The sequence below is a fragment of the Bubalus kerabau genome, chromosome 8 (assembly GCF_029407905.1).
Source record: "Bubalus kerabau isolate K-KA32 ecotype Philippines breed swamp buffalo chromosome 8, PCC_UOA_SB_1v2, whole genome shotgun sequence".
Lineage (NCBI taxonomy): Eukaryota > Metazoa > Chordata > Mammalia > Artiodactyla > Bovidae > Bubalus > Bubalus kerabau.
Window position 1 is genome coordinate 111,291,769 of NC_073631.1, and position 19,876 is coordinate 111,311,644.

General features: G+C 41.7%; 1 protein-coding gene across 11 annotated transcripts in view; it reads right to left on the minus strand.

The window, feature by feature from the left end:
* TPK1 (thiamin pyrophosphokinase 1) overlaps positions 1-19,876 on the minus strand; it is a 383,151-nt gene that overhangs the window by 67,931 nt on the left and 295,344 nt on the right. Inside the window, exon 9 of one of the 11 annotated variants that reach the window (XM_055591204.1) lies at positions 13,557-13,654. The exons of the other annotated variants lie outside the window; for them this stretch is intronic. Coding sequence (XP_055447179.1) covers positions 13,572-13,654 — 83 coding nt within the window. The 3' untranslated portion in view covers positions 13,557-13,571. Of the gene's footprint in view, positions 1-13,556; positions 13,655-19,876 lie in introns of those variants that run through there. 11 annotated transcript variants of the gene reach the window in all.

The following is a 19,876-nucleotide window of genomic DNA, read 5'->3' on the forward strand; positions in this document are numbered from 1 at the left end:
TAAAATGCTGAGTAAAAGAAAAAAGAAAGAAAATGAACATTCCTGGCAGGAGGAAGAATATAAAAATACATGTAAAAACAAGAATGAGCTTGCTGGCAATGGAGCAACCACCTTCTCCTACTGCATAAAATACTCTAAAACCTAATTATCACATTGTTCAGGCTAAAGATAGGCCTGTCAAAGACACCAATGAAGACAGATTTGAGTGTGGGACTGGCAAAGGGGAGATAGTAATCTCCGAAAATGCATTTTTCGATCTTGAACAAGTTTTCAAATTCCTTCAGGATGCAAAGAGCAAATAGGCCTTTTAGCTGAAGAACAAAAGAAATTCAGTTGAATCTATTTGGAATGGCATGACAGTACATTTTGTGCCCCTTCTCACTCCACATACAGACTTCATCACTCAGCTTAGTGGGTTTAGTTAAAATTTCATTGGATCATAGAAAAAGCAAGGGAATTCCAGAAAAACATCTACTGCTGCTTCATTGACTACACTAAAGCCTTTGTGTGGATCACAAAAAAACTGGAAATTTCTGAAGGAGATGGGAATACCAGGCCACCTTATCTGCCTCCTGAGAAACCTGTATGCAGATCAAGAAGCAACTGTTAGAACTGGACATGGAACAACGAACTGGTTCAAAATCGAGAAAGGAGTACATCAAGGCTGTATACTGTCACTCTGCTTATTTAATTTATATGCAGAGTACATCATGCAAAATACTGGGCTGGATGAAGTACAAGTGGAATCAAGATCGCCAGGAGAAATATCAATAACCTCAGATATGTGGATGACCCCACCCTAATGAGAGGAGAGTGAAGAGGAATTAAAGAGCCTCTTGATGAAGGTGAAAGAGGACAGTGAAAAAACTGACTTGAAATTCAACACTCAAAAAACGAAGATCATGACATCCAGTCCCATTACTTCATGACAAATAGATGGGGAGATAATGGAAACAGTGACAGACTATATTCTTGGGCTCCAATATCACTGCAGACGATGACTGCAGCCACAAAATTAAAAGATGCCTGCTCCTTGGAAGACAAACCTAGACAGCATATTAAAAAAGGGGACACATTACTTTGCTGACAAAGGTCTGTCTAGTCAAAGCTATGGCTTTTCCAGTAGTCATGTATGGATGTGAGAGCTGGACCATAAAGAAGGCAGAGTGCTAAATAACTGATGCTTTCAAACTGTGGTGCTGGAAGAGACTCTTGAGAGTCCCACTAAGATAAAGCCTCATACAGAAAACAGACAAAAGGAGGCACAGTTACCCTGGAGGAGGAGGACTGGGTAGAAGAGTGTGCAGGAGCAGGAGGAAGATGAATGGAAGTACAGAGCAGCTCTGTGTAATTATGCAATTATTCATGTGGCTGCAAAAATACAGGGAACATGCTTAAAACCAAAGGCTGTGTTTCTTCACTGATCTGAAGAAATGTGGCACGTGGTTACCTCCAGATGTTCACTGTAGTGCAATATTCCACCCCCTCCTTACGCATGTGGTATTGGGGAGAGGGAATGTTAGTTGTTTACTTTATGGAACCAGCAACAGGAGCAGGCATTTAGTTTTGATAGTGCTGGAGAATCTGTGGGTGAGTCTGTTTTACTCGCCCTCAGTGTTTCTGTGTGAATCTGACTTTGGACCGTTCATGGGTGGTGGCTGCTGTAGGCTATGATTCAATAGATGGAGGCATATGGCAATCATAACTGATGAATGACTGATGACCGTGTTATGTGTGTGGCATCCTGCATCCTTGGAAACAGCCTCTGGCCTCCCAGAGATGTAGCCTGTCAACCAGAGGATGAGGCTCTGGTTGCTTTTCTTAGAGGTGCTGGGGTGGGGGCGGGGATATGCAGGCCCCAGGAAGACTGGGGTAGTTTCCTCTGGCCTCTGTCTTTTCCAGGTTTCATAATTCTACCTGTCAGATCGTGGCTATTAATAAGGGGACGGGAGAAGACTGTAGGATCTCAGCATGGGATTTGGGAAAATCTAGTAAGTACTACACTGCTGATTTCTCAATTAAAAATGCCTGGCATTAGAGAGCTCGAGAGCCAGGGCTGGAGTGTGTGCAGCCTGTTCCTCTGCATGTGCAGCCTTAAGAATCACTGGCTGACCTTAGAGATTTTAGTGGTACTGCGTTTCCTAAAGTTTAGATCAGATTAAACAGACTATCTAATGCTATTCAAGTAAAATGGTAATTCTGGCATCATTCTAAAGGGGTGTTGTGTGTGTGTGGGGGGGGTGGTGTGGCCAGGAGGGCAGACATATTTTGGTCTCTTGCCTGGAAAATCCCATGAACGGAGGAGTGTGGTAGGCTACAGTCCATGGGGTTGCAAAGAGTCAGACATGACTGAGCGACTTCACTTTTATTGAATATATTTGACTTCCTGAAGCAAAGACATGCACAGTTTCTACCTACCTATCCATCCATCCATCATTCATCTATGCATCCGTCTGTCTTATCCATCTATCTAAGGGTGGGAAAAAAAATAGAAGCATGAAATAGGGAATCAGGCTTCTAACAGGCAGACTGTACATCACAAGTTTCATAAACAGCAGGTGAGGAGAGACTTTTTCCTTTCTGAATCCAAAGAACTCAATCCTGTCTATTAGGCCCATCGTTTTGAACTTTAGTCCTACCCAAAAGATTCTAGCTGAAGTGAGGCTGTCAAGACAAACATGAGCTGATGAAAAATCACTTTGGATTTAGAATGCTGAGAAACTGATTTATGCGACGAGGCTCGCTGGGGCCCTACTGCATATGCAGCACTGTGTTCTCTGCTGGATCCTGGGGTCTGGGCGGGAGAAGGATGGAGAAGCACCTGGGAAGGAGACCAGGACGGGCCTGAATCAGAGGGCCTCTTTCTCCTCACCTCTCCCACTGAATCAGATGGCATGGCCCAGACGAACCCCGCAGGTCTTGATTTTCTAATGTTTTATGTAACATTTCTATCCTACTTTGTGGAAAAACATGTAAAACCAGTCCATCCTAAAGGAGATCAATCTTGGATGTTCATTGGAAGGACTGATGTTGAAGCTGAAACTCCAATACTTTGGCCACCTGATGCGAAGAGCTGACTCATCGGAAAAGACCCTGACGCTGGGAGGGATTGGGGGCAGGAGGAGAAGGGGACGACAGAGGATGAGATGGTTGGATGGCATCACCGACTCAATGGACATGGGTTTGGGTGGACTCCAGCAGTTGGTGATGGACAGGGAAGCCTGGCGTGCTGCGATTCACGGGGTCGCAAAGAGTCAGACACAACTGAGCGACTGAACTGAACTAAATTCAGGGAATCTTTTTACGTCCAGACCCTTTTGGTCTAAATTTTTTTAAAAGTTAGGGAGTGCTCAAACCATAGCTAAATAATAATAGACTGATTAAGATTTTCTGTATTTTCCTCAAAAAATACATCCTATCAGATGTATCAGGAAATAATTGAGGGAGGGGCAATATTAAAAAAGTAACTTTTCCTTTTGGGTTCAATTCAGTTGCAGCTTCATCTTTTTGCCAGAAGTTTGGAAATTTTAGGATGCTCTAGGATCTTCCATTTTTTCTTTGTTTTATGAAATAAAGATTTCCAGGCCCCCACCTATATGGTCTTTGAAAAGTACCTCAGGAAATTATGGGGGAGGGAGAAAAGGAGGGTCTTACATTTTCTGCATTTCCAGAGTTCTACCAAAAATTTAAAATTATACTTGGGAAAAATGCCTAAATTTTATAGTGCCTCACAGTTCACATTACTTCATCATCCACTATCTCATTTAATTTTCACAACTACAGAAAGAAAGGAAGATGGTATTGGCACCCACATATTAAAAGCCAGACTCCTTTGAGAAACCTGTATGCAGGTCAGGAAGCAACAGTTAGAACTGGACATGGAACAACAGACTGGTTCCAAATAGGAAAAGGAGTACGTCAAGGCTGTATATTGTCACCCTGCTTATTTAACTTCTATGCAGAGTACATCATGAGAAACACTGGGCTGGAAGAAGCACAAGCTGGAATCAAGATAGCCGGGAAAAATATCAATAACCTCAGATATGCAGATGACACCACCCTTATGGCAGAAAGTGAAGAGGAACTACAAAGCCTCTTGATGAAAATGAAAGAGGAGAGTGAAAAAGTTGGCTTAAGGCTCAACATTCAGAAAACGAAGATCATGGCATCTGGTCCCATCACTTCATGGCAAATAGATGGGGAAACAGTGGAAACAGTGTCAGACTTTATTTTTTGGGGCTCCAAAATCACTGCAGATGGTGACTGCAGACATGAAATTAAAAGACGCTTACTCCTTGGAACAAAGTCATGACCAACCTAGATAGCATATCGAAAAGCAGAGACATTACTTTGCCAACAAAGGTCCGTTTAGTCAGGGCTATGGTTTGTCCAGTGGTCATGTATGGATGTGAGAGTTGGACTGTGAAGAAAGCTGAGCGTCGAAGAATTGATGCTTTTGAACTGTGGTGTTGGAGAAGACTCTTGAGAGTCCCTTGGACTGCAAGGACATCCAACCAGTCCATTCTGAAGGAGATCAGCCCTGGGTGTTCTTTGGAAGGAATGATGCTAAAGCTGAGACTCCAGTACTTTGGCCACCTCATGCAAAGAGTTGACTCACTGGAAAAGACTGATGCTGGGAGGGATTGGGGGTAGGAGGAGAAGGGGACGGCAGAGGATGAGATGGCTGGATGGCATTACTGACTCGATGGACGTGAGTCTGGGTGAACTCCGGGCATTGGTGATGGACAGGGAGGCCTGGCGTGCTGCGATTCATGGGGTCGCAAAGAGTTGGACACGACTGAGCGACTGAACTGAACTGAACTGAAAATTCCAGGAGGGTAGCTATCTTTCTACATTTGTTCTTATTATCAAAACGATGACATTTACTCATTCACATGTAAATACGTGAGCACCTGCTTTTGTGCAGGCACTGTTCTAAGTTCTCAGGAAAAAATCAGTAAAATAAAAATCTCTTGCTGCCTGATGATTGTGTTCTGACAGGGAGTGACAGAAACCACAGGCATGATAAATAAGTAAATCATGATCTAATATCAAGTGTCATACAGTCTATTGAAAGTAACCAGAAAGTAAAATACTGTCTCTTACAAAGATTATCAAATGGATGTTTGAAACAAATGAATCGGATTTCCAATTAATTCAACAAAACAACATTCCATTACCTATACGTCTAATAGACACTTAAGTACTACAAAAGCATTATGCAAACAGACAACCTTTTTTTTTAAAATGTAGCAACCAAGTCTTGCTGCCTGTACACAGTGAACTCGAAACACACACATCTTTATCCCCTTGCTATGCTATGTTATGCTAAGTCACTTCAGTCGTGTCCGACTCTGTGCGACCCCATAGACGGCAGCCCACCAGGCTCCCCCGTCCCTGGGATTCTCCAGGCAAGAGTAGTGGAGTGGGGTGCCATTGCCTTCTCCAATGCATGAAAGTGAAAAGTGAAAGCGAAGTCGTTCAGTCGTGTCCGACTCTTAGCGACCCCATGGACTGCAGCCTACCAGGCTCCTCCATCCATGGGATTTTCCAGGCAAGAGTAGTGGAGTGGGGTGCCATTGCCTTCTCCGCTTTATCCCCTTGGGGCTACATTATTTGAAGCAGAAGTGGAAGCGCCACTCTTCCATCCGTCCTGTAGATGGCACTGCAGGTCCAATAATGATCCCTTGCTCACAGCCTTGCTGTCACTGGCACAGCTAAGTATCTCCTTGGGTGCTATGAAAGCCCCATTCACTCTAAAAGCGGAACTGGCTCTGCAATGGCAGGACACAACTTTAATCTGTAATTTCATTAAAACTTTCCTTACAAACTCTTAGGTCTCACAGAGGCTGAACCCCTGCTGAAAATAACTGTTTATGCTGCTGTATCTTTTTTGGTTTGTTACCAGTTATAATGGCAAAAACCTAAAAAAAAGTGTGTTCCCCAAAGTGGACACATGATTCAGTGATAAACAGACACATAATAAATCATTCCTGTGAGTTATGGGTCTGACTCAACCCAAAGGATGCTTTTTCTGGCATGTGAATTTCCCTTCCTAAGTCAGGAAGTTTAAGTAATTTTGTGCAAGGAGGTGGATTTAATGTCCGCTGAAGGTAAAGGATAATGGGATGAAGTGGGGGCTTCGTACAGCAGTCAGCCTGTGATGTCCATCCAGGAGGTGGGTCTGACAGCTCAAAGCAAGGAACTGCTCTGAGTCAGTTAAAGAAAGAGAAAGCTCAAGGCTTCTGGCCCTGAAACTCAAGACTTTTATTTTATTTCATCTTGACCGAGTGCTTGACTAACCCTTTTGCCAGGGTCACAAGTGACTAAAGTGATAAACTTGACTGAATTGATTAAGGAAGGGCAAAATACTCAAACTACACCACAGAAGATCAGACTACAATCTAAGATATTTTCCCGTGCCTCTGAATTACACTTGGCTTTTCTGGCTCAAGTCCTATGCTAGAGAACAAGTCACAGTTGATCAGATGTTCAACAAGCATGTTTCATTAGACTGGCCTTTACTTTGCAGGTAAATCCTAAAACATGTGGGAGGCTGGTCGGTTTGGCTGTTAATCACCATGGCCATTCAAGTGTCAAGATACTGTTTCTCGTGGAGGAAATTCTGTCTTCAGTTAGACTGCCACAAAGTAACACAGTTCCCCTGTGGTCCCCAGCCTCGTGGCCCATTATGCTCTGTATTCAAGGAGATGCCTGAACTCTCCCAGGTGTCAAGGACAACGTCACCCCTGCCAAGAGAAGTCAAGCCATCTCTCCTGCCTTCTGTCTGAGCCAGTTACTCTGCGGAGCTGAAAGAGCAGAGATGTGGCATTCTCTTTTTATCCCCTCCTGGAGCTTGTTGCTCATCCTTTCAGTCCACAGGGTCAAGTGAACCTTAGTGACAGAACTGAAGAGTGAAGAATGATACAGAAACAGATGTTTCAGATTCAGAAGCAGTGAGGGCACTAGAATGCTAAGACAATGACCATCTGGACACACAGAAAGAGAAGATGAAATCTCTCAGTCCTGATCCACCGCTCCTCAAGCGGACCACAATGATTTCATTTTTCAATTATCTAGGAGTTGAGCTATTGAAAGGAATCCAGCAAGGACGCCAGGGCTCTCAGAATCCTGGCAGTGCAATAGCCTAGATCAGAAAACCAACAAATAACCTGTCAAAGTGATGACATTCCTCTTCTTTTCTACATCCTAGGCTTTACTGGTGAGCTAGGAGGCTTCTTTTATAAGAATTCCCCAGTTTTGCTACAAAGCAGGTGAATCATTTGACATAATTGTTTCAATTACTCTAATATAACACATGACATTTTAGTTGAAAAAAAAATTTAAAGCACAACTTCTAAGGGATTCCTTGATTCAACACCTATTATTCTGTGCATTCAATGGGGGAGCTGTCCCAAGACAGAATTCTGCCCTTCTGCCCTCCAGCTAAAAATTAAGAGCACTGCAGGCCACTATGGTCCAGATAAACTTAGACTTCAAATGTATCAGTTACTGTTTTCCTCCATCCCTGTCTTTCTTGTGCAAATATTTGTCTTCCTGCTTTAAAGGATTCTGTTAATCCATGTTGTGACAAAATTCTCAGGAAAAAAGAAAACTTTATCTACAGGAATATAAAGTAATGTAGAAAAAAATTACAATCTGAATGAGCAAAGGGAAAAAAGTAAAGTAAGTCATGGTTTGGATTCTAATTCCTAATTGAAAAAGGAATACCGTTAATATGACTGCATAGTGAACTTATTCAAACTAAAAATCATCATTTAAAAAGTCACAACACACCAAAACTGATGGTAGGAGCTGGAGGCGTGTATGGACGACATTTCTGGGGTGGAGTTCTAACACTAAAGTATTTTCTTTTTGAAAAGAGAATCACTTGACAGCATATAATCTACACTTTATGTCCAAGAAAACAAATGAATATGTTTAATTACACTGGATGGAAGCAGAGCTGCCTGCACACGCAGTCACAGAGAAGAAATAATCTACTCGCCCAAATAACAATTTAGTGACAGGTATGGACATCAATCTTTCCCTTCTCCTTCCTTCTTCTTTTTGCCCTTTCTTTCTTCCTCTCCCTTCCCTCCCTTCCCTCCCTCCCTCCTTTCTTTCTCCCCAGCTCTGGGCATGTACATATGCATGTATATATGTATCAGTTCAGTTCAGCCTCTCAGTCGTGTCCAACTCTTTGCGACTCCATGGACTGCAGCACACCAGCCTTCCCTGTTCATCACCAACTCCTGGAGCTTGCTCAAACTCATGCCCGTTGAGCCGGTGATGCCATCCAACCATCTCATCCTCTGTCCTCCCCTTCTCCTCCCGTCTTCAATGTTTCCCAGCATCAGGGTCTTTTCTAATGAGTCAGTTCTTCGCATCAGGTGGCCAAAGTACTGGAGTTTCAGCTTTAGCATCATTCCTTCCAAAGAAATCCCAGGGCTGATCTCCTTCAGAATGGACTGGTTGGATCTCCCTGCAGCCCAAGGGACTCTCCAGAGTCTTCTCCAACACCACAGTTGTATGCATGGATGCTAAGGCTGTGAGTCCCTCCCCAGACACTAATCGTTTTGTTCCATCAGAGCTATAAGGAAGGCCTTACATATGACAGACCCTCTAGCTACAAGCAGCCATGTGGGTACTACAGAAATAGCAAGTGCTCCTTATGAGGAATAGGTTTTTAACCATAATTGCTAATTAACATAAACAGATGTTCCCTTTCAACAGAATCTTCCCATTTACGCCCCATGTTCTCTTATCCAAAATAATCCTTTTCCAAAATTGAAATTTTGTTACTTTTCACATCACACAGTGTAAAGCCAGGGGTTATAAAACATATGTACAATGAGCAGGACCACCGAGACTGGTTTCAGTGACCCACTGAGAATTCAGAGAGTGTGTGTGTGTATATGTGTGTGTGTGGTGTTGATATAACATAAAGAAGAGTCTTTTAATGACTCAGTATGGGGTAAAGAATCCACCTGCAATGCAGGAGACCCCGGTTCGAATCCTGGGTCGGGAAGTTCTGCTGGAGAAGGGACAAACTACCCACTCCAGTATTCCTGGGCTTCCCTTGTGGCTCAGCTGGTAAAGAATCCATCTGCAATGCGGGAGACCTGGGTTTGATACCTGGGTTGGGAAGATCCCCTGAAGAAGGGAAAGGCTGCCCACTCCAGTATTCTGGCCTGGAGAATTCCATGGACTGTGTGGTCCATGGGGTCACAAAGAGTCGGACACGACTGAGCGACTTTAAAGCAAGAAGATGCATAAGTGGTTCTATTAACTTAGGATGGCTTGTCTTTGGCCCCCTTATCCCACTCTGTTATGCACCTCCTGACACCCATCTCACATATACCTTTGCCCTGTGTGAGCAAAGGTGTGCACATAGCAGAGAAGCAGCTTTGCTTTAAACACAGTCCTTTTTAACCTTGACTGCATAGGAAATACCTGGGAAGCTTTGGGGAAAAACAAACAGCATCAAAGTCACACCTGAGACTGATTAAATCAGGCCCTCCAAGTCAGGGACCAAGTACAGGCACCAGTACATTTTATAACCACCTGTCCCCGGTGACTCCAATGTACAGCCACGGCTGACAGCTCCATTTGCTTCAAACAAAGTTCAAGAGGTAGCAAAGAGGTACGGGCTCATTTTCCACAAAGCCCTAAGGCAACTAGTTCTCTGCAAAATTTTGAAGTACGTCTGACAAACATCGCTCTACAGCAGCCTGTGCTTTCGGGGATCCTGGTGCGAGGTTATTTTTATTTTAGGTAGAAGATGGTACAGAGATGGTAAGTACCTCAGTTCTGGAGCCAGCCCTCCAGAGAATACTCCTAGCTCTACTGCTTGGACACTCTGTGATGCCAGGCAACAAAGTTGCGCTCTCTCTCTCTGATTCCTCACCTGTAAAATGGTACTCGATTCTTGTCAGATTACCTAAAATGATTCAAAGGATGCACTCAAAAGAGTCTCTGACATATATGGAAGCACTCGGTATTCACTTGTATTATTAGCTATTATTTCTTAAAGAAAAAATTAAGCAGAGGCCACAGAAAATTTAGAAAGACATATATACAATGTTATGAATGTATTTTAGTAACTTTCAAAACTGTATGTGATAAGTCACAATACACATATAGCATTTGTATTGTACTTCAATCAAAACACTTGTTTATCTAGCTTTATTGTTTAAGGTTCTACGTAAAATTTTGGTTGAGCTAAGGGATCTAAAATGTAAGATGTTTAAAATCGCTGTGTTAACATGACTTACCCTTACTGCATAGATTTAAAATATATCATAAGAAATATTCAGAGGCAATAGAATGTTCTCATTGGGGTCTCTCTGATTTGTGTGTTAATGTGATGTAAATAAGGGGAAAGCTCTCTGGCTAAGATTTTGGCTTTCACGTGGTGCTTGATACTGTACTCAGAAGCCTTGCTGACAGTGATAAAATAACACTGATTAGGCTGATTTTCTTCAGGATGGTTTTGATCACCGCCTCCTGTACAATGTTATAAACCTCCATCCTGAAAAACTATGGACTTAGGTTTGTTAACATTGTACAGGAGGCAGTGATCAAGACCATCCCCAAGAAAAAGAAATGCAAAAAAGCAAAATGGTTGTCTGAGGAGGCCTTACAAATAGCTCAGAAAAGAAGAGAAGTGAAAGGCAAAAGAGAAAAGGAAACATATGCCCATCTGAATGCAGAGTTCCAAAGAATAGCAAGGAGAGTATAAGAAAGCCTTCCTAAGTGGTCATTGCAAGGGAATAGAAGAAAACAACAGAATGGCAAAGAGCATAGATCTCTTCAAGAAAATCAGAGATACCAAGGGAATATTTCATGCAAAGATGGGCACGATTAAAGACAGAAATGGTATGTATCTAACAGAAGCAGAAGATATTAAGAAGAGGTGGTAAGAATACACAGAAGAACTATACAAAAAAGATCTTCACGACGCAAATAATTACGATGGTGTGATCACTCACCTAGAGCCAGACATCGTGGAGTGTGAAGTCAAGTGGGCCTTAGGAAGCATCGCTACGAACAAAGCTAGAGGAGGTGATAGAATTCCAGCTGAGCTATTTCATATCCTAAAAGATGATGCTGCACTCAATATGCCAGCAAATTTGGAAAACTCAGCAGTAGCCACAGGATTGGAAAAGGTCAGTTTTCATTCCAAACCCAAAGGACAACTGCAAAGAATGTTCAAACTGCCACACAACTGCACTCATTCATATGCGAGAAAGGTAATGCTCAAAATCCTTCAAGTTAGGCTTCAACAGTATGTTAATTGAGAACTTCCAGAGGTACGAGCTGGATTTAGAAAAGGCAGAGGAACCAGAAATCAAATTGCCAACATCTGTTGGATCATAGAAAAAGCAAGAGAATTCTAGAAAAGCATCTACTTCTGCTTCATTGACAAGGCTAAAGCCTCTGACTGTGTGGATCACAACAAACCGTGGAAAATTCTTAAAGAGATGGGAATACCAACCACCTTAACCTGCCTCTTGAGAAACCTATATGTAGGTCAAGAAGCAACAGTCAGAACCAGGCATGGAACAATGGACTTGTTCCAAATTGGGAAAGGAGCAAGTCAAGGATATCACCCTGCTTATTTAACTTCTATGCAGGGTACATCCTGCGAAATGCCAGGATGAATGACCAAAAGCTGAAATCAAGATTGCGGGGAGAAATATCAATAACCTCAGATATGCAGATGACACTACTCTAATGGCAGAATGCAAACATGAATTAAAGAGTGTCTTGATGAAGGTGAAAGAGGAAAGTGAAAAAGCTGGCTTGAAACTCAATATTGCAAAAACTAAGATCATGGCATGAGTCCCATCACTTCATGGCAAATATTGGGGAAACAATGAAAACAGTGAGATACTTTATTTTGGGGGGCTCCAAAATCACTGCAAATGATGACTGCAGCCATGAAATTAAAAGACGCTTACTTCTTGGGAAAAAAGCTATGACAAACCTAGACAGCATATTAAAAAGCACAGACATTACTTTGCCAACAAAGATATGTGTAGTCAAAGCTATGGTTTTTCCAGTAGTCATGTGTAGATGTGAGAGTTGGACTATAAAGAAAGCTGACTACCAGAGAATCGATGCTTTTAAACTGTGGCACTGGAGAAGAAAGATTCTTGAGAGTCCCTTGGACTGCAAAGAGATCCAACTAGTCCATCCTGAAGGAAATCAGTCCTGAATATTCACTGGAAGGACTGATGCTGAAGCTGACACTCCAATACTTTGACCACCAGATGCGAAGAACTGACTCATTGGAAAAGACCCTGATGCAGGGAAACATTCAAGGTGGGAGGAGAAGGGGAGGACAGAGGATGAGATGGTTGGATGGCATCACCGACTTGATGGACATGAGTTTGAGTGAACTCCGGGAGTTGGTGATGGACAGGGAGGCCTGGTGTGCTGCAGTCCATGGGGTCACAAAGAATCAGACATGACTGAGCAACTGAACTGAACTGATGAGAAGGGGACCACAGAGGACAAGATGGTTGGATGCATCACTGATTCCATGGACATGAGTCTGAGCAAACTCTGGGAAACACAGTTTGGTGATGGACAGGGAAGCCAGGCATGCTGAGTCCATGAGGTCGTGAAGAGTCAGACACAACTGAGTGACTGAAAACAACAACAAAGACTGGTTTCAATCATAGTCTTTAACTAAATTAAAACCACTGAGAAGATGATCGGACTCTGCTAGCACAATGCTAAACCTGGCCTTGAGCTTTATACATTTTAGAAGTTTCGCATGTTCATGAAAAAATTAATATTCAATTCTGGTAGAAATATCCCATTTCAACTGCCCATTATGATCTCAAAGAAGACTGAAGTGTAATTTATTATTGGTATTACATTGGCAGGTCAGTGGAAACATGTTACCAATGTACAAATTAGAGCCTCTAATTCTAAAATAATTATCAGCCAATTTCAGAGTTGTTAACACTATTAAAATTATGAATATGTTAGTGGACTCACCCTGACACATCAAATTTTGATTAGATAATACTACATGCTAATATATGTATCATCTGAATTTCTTAAAGACTTAGTATAAAAACCTTGATAAAAATTTTCAATAATGTATGCAGAGCTAGGGAGAGGGAATACATGATTGATGGGTTTCCCCTTACAATGCTTATTAAAGGTCCTGATTTGGTTGGTCTCCAACTGTTTCGGCTCAGAATTAGGAATTCTAGTTCTGATGTTGGCTCAAGTGCACTGATTAGAAAAAACATTTCACAGAGCTATTTAAAAAGCAAGCTAATCACCAGAAATACAGTAGTGATGAAACAATATTTCACACTGGAAGTTCCTAAAGATTCTGCTTTTCCATTTATTGTACGACATATGCTTTTAAAGAAACATCAATGAACAGTTAGTACCTATATATAAATAGATAGGAAAACAGATTCATTATCTATGGGTAATATTGAGTTCTACCTACAAGATAATCCTTCTGTCAACAGCAGCGGGTGGCGAGACACCCCGTACACTGGACGTGTGGTTGTGGATCTGTAATTGTGATGACTCCCTCATGTCTCCGGAACTTCATCTGCAGGACATGTGGCCCTTTCAATCACACCACTTTGTTTTAAACAAAAGGATGGCAGGTCATCTGGGTGAGTCACAGCAACAGCACAGAATAAATTACAGAAACAGACATGTGTCACGTTTCACAAGGAGAAGTGACATTTCGAGTTTTGTGTTTGTTGTAAAGAACCAAATGATCTCACAGAGCCTATCCCTGAAGCAGAGAATTCCGTTTTTCATAAACAGACATGGAAGTTGAATTTGAATTTTAAAGGTCAAGGATATATATTGAAAACTATAGAACAGATGACCCCTGAACAACCTGAGGGTTCATCCACCTGTCATTTATAGTCGGCCCTCCATATCCGTGGTTTCTGCTCATCCTAGGACTCAACCTACCACAGACTGTTTAGTATTTGTAGCATTCACTATTGAAAACGTATCTGTATGTAAGTGGATCTGGGCATTTCAAACCTGTACTGTTCAAGTGTCAATTTTAATATATTTAATAGAGCCATCAGTTTTTTTTTTAAATCATTCAAAAAATCTTGCCCTTTTAGAATGAATGACAAAATGCTTCTTTTTGTTTACTGAAATAATTAACATGAGGTTCTAGCTTTGTAAGTAGTCTGAATTTTTTTAAAGTTACTTACTGTATCTTTCTTTAATCCAATCCATAAAATGATCCCATAAATCACTGCTGAACACAAAGGGGATCATTTCCCTCCTCTATTTAAATTCTTTCCTACTTATTTACAAAACAGCAATAGTCACAGATGCAGCAAACAAAAATTATGCTTGCCAAGGTGGAGAGGTAGGGGAGGGATAAGCTGCAAGATTAGGATTAACATACACACACTACTAGGGCATAGCTCAGTTGGTAAAGAATCCACCTGCAATGCAGGAGACACCGGTTTAATTCCTGGGTTGGGAAGATCTGCTGGAGAAGGGATAGGCTACCCACTCCAGTATTCTTGGGCTTCCCTTGCGGCTCAGCTGGTAAAGAATCCGCCTGCAATGCGGGAGACTGGGTTATATCCCTAGGTTGGGAGGATCCTCTGGAGAAGGAAAAGGCTACCCACTCCAGTATTCTGGCCTGGAGAATTCCATGGACTGTGTAGTCCGTGGGGTCCCAAAGAGTCAGACAGAACTAAGCGACTTTTACTTTCATCTATAAATAGATAATGGATAAGGACACACTGTAGAGCACAGCAAACTCTACTCAATACTCTGTAATGACCTACATGGGCAAAGAATATTAAAAGGTATACTGACATTAGTTAATACATATACATTAACTTTGCTGTACAGCAGAAATGTAACGCTGCAAGTCAACTATATTCAATAAAATATTTTTAAAAATAAAATAAAACCTTCCCTCATTGCCTACAGACTAAAATACAGATTTCCTCTCCTAATACAGAATCTGAGCCCATCTAAATTACCAACCTCATCTTTCAACTTTCCTCCACCTCTGTGCACACTTCAGCTACATAAAATACTTCTTGACCTCTCATGACAAACTCTTACACAAGCCACACCATAGTCCTGAAATGCACTGTTTCTTTTCACAGTTGCTCCAAAAGATTTCAAAGATTATTTGCAAATATAATATATCATAGCTTTCCAAGAGAACAAATTAGCATACAAATAATAAGCCTCAGGCATCAAAGGAAATATTCAACTATAGGGAAGAAATATGCACTTGTACGAAATATTTAAATCCTGTGTGAAGAAGTATGCCTTTTTCCACACTTAAAAAATAAACAATAACAAAGTCTCTGACTTGATCCTATCCATAGCCTCAGGGCAAAATAGAAATCACTATAATAACAGAAACTCACAGAAAAACATGGATGTCCTAACAGACTTAGAATATGTTTAATATTTTTCCATGTTCCAAAAAAAAAAAAAAAAAACAAAAAAAAACCACAACAACAACAACAGGCTGCTGTACTTCATAATCCTATTCTCCTGGTTTTACGGTTCTTGGTAATTCTTTTGATTATTTTTGTTCTCAGGCAGGGCTGCCAAATCCTTTTCTAACCTTCATCCATTCTGTAGTCAGTCTCCTCAGTTCCAGCTCCGACTCAGCTGCCAAGCTCTCCTTCACTGCTTTGGCATCAAAAATGAACCACTGCCATCCACGAAAGCTACCCTGACAACCAGTGTGTGCACGGCAAATAGTAATTTCCTTAAATCCCTCTCCTTGAAAAGATCAGATAGAACACAGTCTCCAACACTAGAGGCCTTTGGTCGACAGTTTACTTCTGTTTTTGATATCTCTGCCTCCTCTTTCTGGCACTTCTCCTTTTATGAATTCAGTGATCCAACTGTAAAATTTGTTTTTAAACAGGCAAGGACATAAAATACTCAGGTTTTTGTGTCTGTGGTTCCCATGATGAAAATGAAAACCTCCAATGACAGCTGGAAATAAATGAGTAATAATTCTGATAAATATTCTAAATCTACCCTATAATCTACAATTGAGTATATTGATTCTTAGAACTTAAACTGCCATGCCACACAGTAGCAGAGGTTGATAAAATCTTGGCACATGTTTTAGGAGAAAGGTTGGCAAGTTTCAAACTTTTAAGAAGTTTCTGCAAAAATTATGTCAGCTCCTTTGAGGCTCTTTTCTAACAGTTTAATCAGAATCACTTTTCATTTCCTCTGGGGTCCATCTCTCTTTGGATAAACTTGTGATCCAGTTTTCCAAATCAGTGAAACCAATCTGTACTTTGACTGGAATTTGCTCTTTCATAATCTAAATTACTTTAAAAACAATTTAATAAAGCAAAAGATTCTGGGATCTGTTCTTATCAAAGGTATAAGGCACAAAATAGGGCATTATGAATACTTCAGAACACACATAACAAAGGAAATCATTCAGCACCATTTCAACTTATTCCCTCACTTAGAGGAGATTCATGCATATTTAAATGAATTAATTTATTTTCTGCAATTTGCTCTTTGAGAGCTTTAGTGGGGGGTAGCAGAGAGGAAGACATTCAAAAGAGATCATACTCTGAGAATACTGGGGGTTGGAGGCATGTTTTAAGGGGGGAAAATGTCATGTGTGTTGGACCTCAAATGCTTTCACAGGCATCACAGGTACAAAACAGTCCAATTTTGCTACTGAGAATAAAGAAGAAAGGCATTGCTGGATATAGAAAAGACTGAGCTCATTTAGTTCAAAGTCACACATTTTAAGGGAAGAGAATGAAACCTCATGGCAGGTGAGAGCAGTGCTCATGTGTACATCGTAACTATGGCAGCAGAGGGTCAGGATGAACAGGAGAACCAGCTTCTCTGTCTTTGTTCATCGTGTCCAACAAGCGCAAACCTGATACCCACCCTCTTTGGAAATGTATCCTTCTTGAAGGGGTGCGTGGCGTGCTTAGTCTCTCAGTCATGGCTGACTCTTTGTGACCCCATGGACTGTAGCCCACCAGGCTCCTCTGTCCACAGGGATTGTCCAGGCAAGAATACAGAAGTGGGTTGTCATGCCCTCCTCCAGGGGATCTTCCCAACCCAGGGATCAAACCCAGGTCTCTTGTATTGCAGGTGGATTCTTTACTGTCTGAAACTAGGGAAGCCCACTCTAAAAGGGGGGACCCTTATTTGTTTAATTCACCTGGTAATTAGCATGCACCATGCAAGGTATAAGAAATAAAACTTTATCTATAGAATATCAGCCTTTGGTGAGATTCAGGTCCACTGAAAACAACCCAGGTTTGAATGTGTATTTTTCTTAATTATATGTCAGCTTTAAATTGCCCAAATTGTTTCTCTCTCCTGGCAGACTTAACACTAATATATCGAAAATAAAGATTTTTTTTTTCTGATGGCTAAAAATAAAAGTAGGTTATCAGTTGTAGTTAGTAAAATCAGAAAGCCTTCTTGCTTTGATAAGCATGTTCCTAAGACACACACACACACACACACACACACACGAAAAGCCAGATTTAGGAATAGTTGAGAGATAAGCTGTTAATTTGCAATTAAATGTATTCTAGAAAACAGATGAGTGAAAAAGGCCGATGTGATTTCTCCAAAGTAAAACCTTGAGAATAAATTGAGAGGCAGCCAAAGTGTGATGCTGGCACTGGGGCTACTGGGAGATCACAACACTACTAATAAATGATTATCAGAAGGTGGTGTATTGCTGCAGCCAGAGCGTCCACTCTGGCTCAGAGTAAATGAGGAACACTAATCATCACCATCTCCCACTTCTAGCCTCACTCGTGAACTTTTCTGAAGAGTGAGAACCTTCAGCAGGAGATGATAAAACTAAAATGAGGACACAGGACATCCTCCTTTGCGATGTTCAGCCATGGCCATATGGTGAACCGCATCGCACGCCATCCATGAGACGAGGGGATGCACATGAGATCCGACACAGATTCCCAACCAAAGCCTCCTGAGTCTGGTCCTCTTGCCGCTTCTCATGAGGGCTTTAATTGCTACCTCAAAGGGAATTGAGGATGAGAGAATTGTCTCTGTGAAAAATTAAGCTCCTGGCATGTATGATCTGGACCCGATTATTTCTCTGGGGGCTTCCCTGGTGGCTCAGCTGGTAAAGAATATGCCTACAATGAGGGAGGCCTAGGTTTAATCCCTGGGCTGGGAAGATCCCCTGGAGTATGGAAAGGCTACCCACTCCAGTATTCTGGCCTGGAGAATTCCATGGACTATATAGTCCATGGGGTCACAAAGAGTCGGACATGACTGAGTGACTTTGACTTTCAGCAGCCACGGTTCCAAACTGAAGAAAACCTCTGACATCATCTAGCAACTCTCTCTCTATTGATGAAAGACCCATGTGACATCCCTGTGCCATGTAATTCATTCGTTTCAGAGTCAGAGCTTGAACCCCACTGTCCTCTTTCCTCCATATTATTAAGTGAAGTAAACATCTGCATAAATGTTTCCTGCTACATTTCAAGGGAAACTCAGGTACAAATTACACAGAGAGAAGTTATAACATGTAAGTTAGATGTTATACAATCATCTCCAGAGAGTTTACTTTGTCAACGGGTTTAAAGCATTGATTTATTTCCTTCTGTGGCTGTTTTAGAATCTCTAAGCCAGAAGAAATCTTGCTAGTTCCCAAATGCACCTCTTTAGCTTGATAACTTACTTTCTCTCTGTGTAATCTGTACCTGGAGTTTCCCAAGCACTACCTGATGCTGGGAAAGATTGAGGGCAGGAGGAGAAGGGGATGAAAGAGGATGAGATGGTTGGATGGCATCACCAACTCAATGGACATGAGTTTGGGTGAACTCCGGGAGTGGGTGATGGACAGGGAGGTCTGGCGTGCTGCAGTTCATGGGTTCGCAAAGAGTCGGACACAACTGAGCGACTAAATTGAACTGAACTGACAGCAAAACCACATTATGCACACACTTCTTCACTACAAACTTTATTTGGGCCCCACAGACATATTTCCAAGTCCTTTTATGTAGATGCTTCTGTTTCAGTCTAACCCTAACCCTTCTATTAATTTAAGCCTTCCTGTGTGCATGCTAAGTTGCTTTAGTAATGTCCAGCTCTTCATAACCCCATGGACTGTAGCCCACTAGGCTCCTCTGTCCATGGGCTTCTCCAGGCAAGAATACTGCAGTGGGTTGCCATGCTCTTCTCCAGGGGATCTTTCCGACCCAGGGATTGAACCCATGTCTCTTATGTCTCCTGCATTGACAAGCAGTTCTTTACCACTGGTGCCACCTAGGAAGTCCTAGCGTTCTCTCAGTATTTTCAGCTTTTTCACAATTTGGCCTCCAAGCAATCTATATAGGACATAGTGGCAGCTCAGTGCTGAGAAACCTGCCTGCCGCCTAAACCTCTGCAACCAAGCCTTTTCATCAAAAAAATCCTGCTTTAACTATTTATCCTCCTTTGTGAATGCTAAATACATCTTTTTTTTTTTTTTCTTGACTCCTTATCACACATACTTTGAGATCCAGGATGAATGACAATATTTAGTTTATAATCACCCCAGAAATCAAACATCACAGCGAGCATACATTACACTTAAATTACACTCTTCAGTTATGCATGGGTTCTGATTTATGGTTCACAGAGTGGAAAGGGATGTCTTAGGTAGGGCTCACATCATGACATTAATTGCTAAGGTGTTAATTCTCTGTCTCCTTTGTCTTTGAAACTGCCCAATTTGCAGGAAAATTCTACTTTCATTTAGAAAAAGGATGTTTGGGTAGGGTATTTCACTAAGTCTAAAACTTTAAAAAATAGATATGTAAGTGACCAGAGATGGCTCCACTTTCTGTGCATGGAGGACTAC